Genomic DNA, 8,644 nt, shown 5'->3' with positions numbered 1-8,644 from the left:
TACACGGGAATGTGATGGTAGCATCTTTCCAGGAACTTTGCGGAGTAAACTCGTCCTTCTGGATGTTGATCATGTTAATGACAACTTTATCTTTTTCCTTCTCACGCTTCTTGCCGTGTTCCTTTTACCAACTGAATGTTTTGCTGGGGTCAGCCTTTTTGAACTTCAGACCTGACAACAAGTGATTAAGTTCGTCTGCCTTGATTTTGGCAATGATTTCTCGTATAAGTGCTTTGCATTCATCGGTGTCATGACCATTGTCTTCGTGGAATTCACAGTATTTGTCTGACTTTTGACCATCCCGTTTTTCTAATGGTGCCGGAGGGGTGAACTTTGCCTTTACGGGCTCCGTTAACAGTATCTCCCTTGGAGTTTTGGAAAGGCTGTCAATTAGGGATCCCTTATCGTATGGTCTTCGGGTGTTCTTATCATGCCTATGGTTGTCATGGCTTTTGCCGTGGCTGTTGTGGCTTTTGTGATGGCTTTCACTGCGTCTGCTGCTGTCATGACGGTGCCTGCCGTCGCTTCTCCTTTCCTCTTCTCTTTTCTTTTCGTCCCGGTGATACCCAGCCTGTCTTTCCCTTCCAGAGTGTTGGTATTGCCTTGCTACCATCATGGCATCTGCAAATGTACTTGGGATGTTCCACCGGAGTTCAGAAACGAGCGATGGGTCTGCATCTTTGTCCAGGCATGTTATGAATCCGAAAATTTGCTGTGTTTTCTGGAGCCCTGGGATTTTTTTACACTCCAGCATATACCTTGTGATGAAGCTTTCAATTTTCTCTCCCCGGTACATTGGGATTTCGTGAGCATACAGGTGTGTATACGTGTGTCGGCGGAGGTTCTGATATTGCATGAGAAACTTTTCCCGCAAGTCTGCGAAGCATGTGATTCCATTAGGTGGTAACTTTGTGAACTACCCCCTGGCAGCCGACTGTAGTACAGTCGAAAAGAGATGACATGCCACCTCATCACTCCAATGTTGGGTTTTCATGGCGCCCTCAAAGATTTGCAGAAAATCGTCCGGGTTAGTGGTGCCATTGTACACCCCAAAGTGATCGGTATGACGATGTTAGCAGGGAGTATACAGCCGGCGATCCGTTCGCATAGCTTTTGGCTAGTAGCCGACATCTCAACCGGTCTCTTTGCTTTGTTACCGGTGATTAGGGCGAACAGATTCTCAAGTGCAGTTCCCTGGACGGCGGGTTGCGACAGGGAGTGTTTATATGCCGGAGGTGCAGCCTGCACAAGGAGCTCGGTTAGCCATGCATTTGCGGTGGCCTTAGTGACACCCTAGCTCCCCGCCCCAATGTTTAACAGTGGGTTGGTCTTCAGAACATCCAGAGTTTGTGATTGCTGCCTCCCTGCTAGACCGTTGTCGTTTAGCATGGCCTTTAGCTTGTCGATTACTTGTTTTTCGACGTCGGCTGAGATCATTTTGGTGATCATGTTGGTGTCATTGTGAGACGATCCGATTGCGCTCGAACCGCCGGTTTTGAGACCAAGGGTGCCGAGCTTCAACCTCTCCCCACCGTGTGGTGATCCCTCGTGTGTGTCCTCGTCGTCGTCGGAGACATTCATCTCGTCTCCCGACGCTTCACCGGAGTGGATGTGAGCGATTGATTATTTTTGAGGTTGAGGTGGCTCCACCGTTGGTGAGCTTCCTTTGTTCCAAGGTGGTTGAACGTCATCGCTCGTGCCTTTCTTGCTTGTCGTTTCGCTATTTGGTTTCACTGTCTTTTTCGTACCGTTAGGTGGCACCATTTGCTCAAACCAAAATCGTCTTTTATGAATAGATTTCGGTTTTGAGTGCTTGATTTGGGAAAAAGAGTAAGTCGAATGTTTTAATTCCAATAATTGTACGAACCCCGATTTGGAATCTGGATTCCAAGGGCGTAAAATAATCGATCAGATTAACCTTATTCGATTGTTATCGAATAAGTTAATATCTAAGAGCGAGAATTAATTTCGACGATGATCGGAGCATTGATCAGAATAGAGTTAACGACTGGAGTAATGCTACCGTAGTTGATTTGGGCAGAGTAACATTAATGCATCCAGTGTTGTGGAATGAATGATCATGTTCGCGTATTTATAGATGTTATGAGGGAATGATGATGTGGCACATGTCCCTTTCATGGTTGTAACAAACTTTGCCAATCTCGAGGGGTGACGTGACACCTGTCCCTTTCATGAAAATAATCGAGCAGATCCTAACAAACTTTCCTAGATTCGTGGGCTGACGTGGCATGCAACTTGCTTGCATGCTTGTTCCGGGATGAAGTGTCTGTTCCTGGACAATGCACTTTCTCCGGGACAACGTGTTTGACCAGGGAAGGTGTCTTTATGTCGGTTTGGAATACCGAACCGGGAAGTGGTGACGGTACCGGTGGCATGTTGGTTCCGACTAAGGCATCACGGTGCTCTCAGTCTAGCCGGGAAAGTTTTGCTTTCTACTTATTCCAAGTGTTTTTTCACGGTTATAATCATCATGACTGGCTACATGATGTCGGTTACGTGTATGCCATCCGGGCTGGGTTTTTGTATGACGTTCCCGACTAGCCGTTCGTCCGTCGTGGTAAAGTTGCTGAGATGATGCCGGATGATTGTTGGGAAAAGGGCCCTTCTTCCGGGACGGACGGTGCCGGGTAAGATCCTAGCCGGGATGCTTATTTGTTTTGAGACAGATCATTATGCGTATCATTATCCTCTAAGTCGCTTCGATTTAACAATCTTACTCATAGAGTTCTTGACGCTATTTAAATTGCTAGATCCAATTTTCCAACCCATAATCTTATCTAATCTATCTAACAATTGTTACACGATATGTACACAACCACTTTTTATACATACACAACCAAGATATAGGTTGTGACGTTTGATTTTTATTTTTTTTTACACATATTCTTTTCTTTAATAGTTATCCTCCATTATTTTCGAGTTGGTGATATATCATTCAATAATTCAACCTTATCATTCGATCAAAATTAGATGTATCAAACCAGTGTTAATTGTTAACCTTATCATTGGATCCAAAATGTATCAAAGAACAGAATTAACTTGTATTTACATTAACTTGTTCATTAATCAAAGACTATAATATTATGCTTGAATACGATATTATCGTTACGATTAACGATTTTAAGATAAACTAGAGCTACTTGACTCGAATTTCTTGCTCTGCCCTGTGTGTACTACTGTACTAGTGATTGATGTTAACACCTACAAATAGATATTCTATGCAAAGATTTATTATATTTATATGTTAAGGTTAAAATAGATATTGATGTTAACATCTATAGACAAGGTTGCAAAATTCGCTATTCGGGGATTAATCGGTCGAAACTTTAAAAGGATTAATCAGTAATTCGGAGATTAATCGGGAATTAATCGGATTGTACTTTATACATTTAAATATTAAATTTTAAAAATTATATGTGTAAATATATAAAAAAACATAAATATAAAAATAAACTTGAACATAATTGTCTAAAATTACTCATTTTGCTCAAAAACTATAAAGTTCTAGTTTAAATTAATTTTAAAATGTTAACCATTTTTGACTTTGACCGACTTTGATTACCAAATTCGATTTTGACTCATCAATTGACGTTAACCGTTTAATTAAACGGATTTTTGGAAATCGAAACGGATTGCTCTTAAAAATGATTAATTGAAGATTAATCGGCGAGTTATCGGGTTTTTTACAACAGTGCCTATAGATATAGATATCACTCCGTATATGTCATGAGTGATGGAATAATTCATTGGAGACACTCTTACGAGTTCTCATTTTTAAACCTCAATAACAATATATCATGAGGTGGTTCGAAAAAATGATAAATTTAAACAGCTGTCTACAAAAAAGTAAAATAAAAAATTCTAATTTTCACCAGTTAGCTTGAATAGAATTTCTTTTTACCTCTTTTAAACTTTTAGAAACGTTTATGATCTATCAATAGCTGTTACCATCAACATCTATTTTATCCTTAACATATACATATAATTAATATAATTAGTGTGGTAAAAACCTCGATTACTCCCTGATTAACCCCGATTACTCGTTATTAAGAATAGTCCATTTCGATTTTTCATTTTCCGTTTTAATTAATTGGTCAACGTTGGTTAATATGTCAAAATCGAATTATTTGATCAAAAGTCTTCAAAGTTAAAAGGGAAATTGGCCAAGATACACGCTTTAGAAAGTTTTCAAACAATACACATTTAAAAAAAAAAATGTCAACATACACCATTGGGCCGACCATCATTTTGGTAGACCACTTCATAATGATAGTTGACTACATAGTCTACCAAACATTAAAAGTAAGTTGGTCGACCACTTTAATAGGATGATCGACTACATAGTCTACCATCATATTGAAGTGATCGACCAAATCCTCTTTTATGTTTGGTAGACTATGTAGTTAACCATCCTATTGAAGTGGTCGACCAACTCCTTAGTAGACTATGTAGTCGATGGTCAACCAACTCCTCTTTAATATTTAATATTTGGTAGACTATGTAGTCTACCATCATATTGAAGTTGTCGACCAACATTTGGTCGACTACTGTAAAAAAAAGTGTAGTCGAGCACTCTATACATGTGGTCTACCAAAATGATGGTCGAACCAATGGTGTATATTAACAATTTATTTCGAAAAAAAAGTATATATATTATTTGAAGACTTTGATAAGAAATGTATTTTCGCCAATTTTTAAATTATTCAACATTTTATAGTGAATTTAAACTAAAATTTTAGTTTTTATTTATTTATTTATTAAAATGAATGATTGTAAGTATTATGTTAAAATTTATATTCATGGTTTTCTTCTATATTTACACACAAAAATTTAAAATTTATTACTATTAAAATTTATAAAAACTACAATGCAATTAATCCCCGCATTTCAAAATCCTAACAGATATATCACCAAATAACTAATTTTGCAACCTTGCATATAATTATGTATATTTGAACAAATAATCCAGTCTTTTTTTGTGTGCTAAATTAACGTTTTTTATAGCTTATCGATCAATTTCAATTCTAAATATTTAAAGTAGAACAACAGTCCTACGTCTCTAAATCGTTATTCATAACTTCAAATAACTATTTCTAATTGCTTCAAAAATAATACCGCACCTCACTCCCCTCTCTCCCCTCACAAATTATTCATTCATTATAATCTTCAATAATGGCGTCCGCTTCACCAAAGGTAAATCAACATCAAATCATTTAGCTATTTTGTCCGTTTAACTAAATGAATTGTAACTGATTATTATTAGTTAAAATTAACAACATACAGGTGCTTGTTCCGATTGCTAACGGAACGGAACCTATGGAAGCTGTGCTTACTATCGATTTGTTACGTAGAGCTGGTGCTGATGTCACCGTTGCGTCTGTTGAAAAGCAACTTACTGTTGATGCTTGTTATGGTGTTAAAATTGTTGCTGATGCTTTCATTTCTGATTGTGTTGATACTGTTTTTGATCTCATTTCCCTTCCGGTATATATACATATACATATACATATTATATATGCAGTTTTTTTTTTTTTTTTTTTTTTTTTTGGGCGTGATCTCTTCGAAGGTTCAAATACAACTGCAGTTTGATCTCTATTTTGACATTTGCTGCTTAGTAGATTTTTTAAAAATCCTTGTAATTAATCGGTCAACACAGGTCAAAATCAAATTTAGTTGGTCAAAGTCAGACTTAGTATGTTAAAATTAGTCAAAGTTAGTTATCATTTTTGAATTTTTCTAAAGACAGGTTATCGTTACGGTGCATAAAAGTTTGTACAATTCCATAACCACCACTTTGAATTATATAAATAACCGCTAGGTACAATACTTTTATGCACCTAAACGGCAACTCTTAAGGCTGACGTTAAAACAAAACCAACATTTTAATATGAATTTAAACCACAATTTGGATTAGTTGAGCAATTGAACGATTATGTTTATGTTTCTGGGCAATAATTTTAAAATTTATGTTTATGTTATTTTTTTGAACTACAATGAATTACGTAGTATATAATGTTCACCATAGGGAGGGACGCAAGGTGCAGCAACTTTCAAAGACAATAACGTGTTAGAAGCGATAGTCAAAAGGCAAGCGTCAGAAGGTCGATTGTATGCTGCAATATGTGCAGCTCCCGCCGTTACACTTGGGCCGTGGGGCCTATTAAACGGCTTAAAAGTAATAAATTCTTGATTATTAAGTGCTGCTGTAAATCTGATATGACACTTAGCTATGAACCTTTGGTTTGTAGGCAACCTGTTATCCATCCATCATGGAACAATTATCGTCCTGTGCAATCATTGTAGATTCGCGAGTGCAGCAGGATGGAAATGCTATCACTAGTCGAGGTCCAGGAACTGCAATCGATTACTCCGTTGCGTTGATGGAGCAACTGTTTGGTAAAGAAAAAGCTGATGAATGGTCGGTTCAGTTGACGCCTTCCAAGATTAATGATCAGTTCCTTGATGCCGAGCTGAATAAGCTGCAATGGACGAGTAGGTCTGTACCTAAGGTGAGGTTGCACACTGTTATGATTATTTGTTTAATTCTTAATCATATCTCTTAACATTTCAGATGGGTAAAATCAGAAGAATCAACTCTTAAATAAGGATCAAATGTCGTCCAATGTGTAATTTTAATGCATAAAAACCTTCTAAACTGTTGAATTTTAGAGATTATAACATTATAAAATAATGTAAATTTCTTAATTTTATTTGACACACTAAAGATGTACATAATTGATAATTTAGGACTAAAGTGACTAACTACACTCACCATTTTGACACATTACCCAAACCACACATGTTGACACTTCTACATTTCTTTCTTTGGTGAAAAAACTTAATAACACTAACAGATTCGATGATCAACAAGTACAACCAATTCAAAAGGTAACCAAACAACGAGCCCTAATCAACTAATGCGTAAACAAACAAATTCACCAATAGGGTGAAAATTAATTTACAAGGATCTAAAAGTGACTAAAGCTATAACCACAAGGAACCCAAGAATCGGCGCTACTCTAAACCATTCCGCAACCTTGAATAGTTACATTATAAGTTACATTATTCTACATTTCTTATGGGATGTTTTCCCAGTTGGTCGCGCTACCTTCAGGGTGCGGGTCCCGTGGTTTCCTCCCGACATGTGGAATGAATATGATCGGGTGAGTGGCTCCACTTCTAGTGGGCCTCGTCAGTGACTCCCTACCCTAACCGTTGTTAAAAATAAAAATCTACATTTCTTATAGCTGTGTTTTTTTTTTTTTTTTTTGGTAATTACTAAAAACTACTTTCAGATTCTAGTACCTATTGCGGATGGATCGGAAGAAATGGAAGCTATTATGGTCATTGATGTTCTTCGACGTGCTAAAGCGGAAGTTGTGGTGGCATCAGTCGGAGATAAGCTTGAAATTGTGGCTTCTTGTAAAGTAAAGCTAATTGCAGACATGCTCCTTGATGAGGCTGCTAAACTTTCGTACGATCTGATTATACTGCCAGTAAGTCCTTTTTTTTTTTTTTTAATTAGTTCATAATTTGTTAGTAACCTACATGGTTCAGTTATATCATATCTTGTATGTGTTCAGGGTGGATATGATGGTGCCCAAGCATTTTCGAGGTCTGAAAAACTTGTAAATTTGCTGAAGCAGCAGAGCGAGTCTGACCGATATTATGGTGCTATATGTGGGTCCCCGGCTCTTGTGTTGGAGCCCCTTGGATTACTCAAGGTATATATGTTTTCCTGCTACATCTTTATGCCGTTGTACTTTTACAACTCTGAATATAGCTTCATAAAAGAATCATGTGTAAAATAATTACTGTAATTATTTGTAAAATTAGTGGTAAAGTAATGTGCGAAGTAAGAAGCTTAAACACACTTTAGTAAATGTTTAAATTAATTAATCCCTTTTAGTAAGCATGCCGATTAGATTTTCAAAATCCGTTTAATTAATCATGTCAATGTGTGAAAACCAGATTTATTTGGTCAAAGTAGGATTTAGTCGGTCAAAATTGTTCAAGTCAAAGTTGGTCAACATTTTAATACTGTATTATTTTAATTAGAATTTTGGCGTTTATGAACAAAGGAATGATGCTTATGTATATAGACAATTATGTTAAAGTTTATATCTTTAGTGTTTAAACTTATCGTTTTCTTCTATATTTATATTTAGATATATAATATTGAAAACTATTATCCAAATGTATAAAAAATCCAACTCGATTAATTTTGGTAGGGCATCCCTAAAGATGAACCTTTTGAATTTATTTTACAGAAAAAATATTTAATGATTAACATGACCGCAGGCTTCTTCAAATTTGAGCAATATGTGTCATCTGTTGTTATCTCATTCTGTAAAAATCCAATTGTAGTTTGTGTAAAGCATTATTTCATTTGAATTCACACTTGCTTTATCTACGTAATTAGGGAAAAAAGGCGACAACTTACCCTGCAAGGTGTAAGCATCTTTCAGACCAAAGTTATGCTGAATATAGAGTTGTGGTAGATGGTCGTCTTATCACCTGCAGGGGCCCGGAGACGACTTTGGAATTTGGGTTGGCCGTTGTAGAGAAATTAATGGGTCGTCATAAAGCATTAGAGATTGCCAAGGAAATGCTGGTTGTGTGA

The 8,644-nt window shown here is 36.8% G+C and overlaps 2 protein-coding genes across 2 annotated transcripts; both read left to right on the top strand.

Annotated features, from left to right (window-relative positions):
• Nucleotides 1-5,083: 5,083 nt before the first annotated feature.
• Nucleotides 5,084-6,221, top strand: LOC139876973 (protein DJ-1 homolog B-like). Its single transcript, XM_071864380.1, has 3 exons — nucleotides 5,084-5,214; nucleotides 5,305-5,505; nucleotides 6,047-6,221. The coding sequence occupies exons 1-3, from the start codon at nucleotides 5,194-5,196 to the stop codon at nucleotides 6,209-6,211; spliced, it is 387 nt and encodes a 128-aa protein (XP_071720481.1). The 5' UTR covers nucleotides 5,084-5,193; the 3' UTR covers nucleotides 6,212-6,221.
• A 69-nt stretch (nucleotides 6,222-6,290) lies between these two features.
• Nucleotides 6,291-8,644, top strand: LOC139874881 (protein DJ-1 homolog B-like). Its single transcript, XM_071862274.1, has 6 exons — nucleotides 6,291-6,530; nucleotides 6,593-6,596; nucleotides 7,117-7,184; nucleotides 7,317-7,517; nucleotides 7,605-7,745; nucleotides 8,444-8,644. The coding sequence occupies exons 1-6, from the start codon at nucleotides 6,291-6,293 to the stop codon at nucleotides 8,642-8,644; spliced, it is 855 nt and encodes a 284-aa protein (XP_071718375.1).

This window comes from Rutidosis leptorrhynchoides, chromosome 11 (assembly GCF_046630445.1).
Source record: "Rutidosis leptorrhynchoides isolate AG116_Rl617_1_P2 chromosome 11, CSIRO_AGI_Rlap_v1, whole genome shotgun sequence".
Taxonomy (NCBI): Eukaryota; Viridiplantae; Streptophyta; class Magnoliopsida; order Asterales; family Asteraceae; genus Rutidosis; species Rutidosis leptorrhynchoides.
The sequence above is the reverse complement of the archived record's forward strand: the minus strand, read 5'-3'. Positions and strand labels throughout refer to the sequence as shown.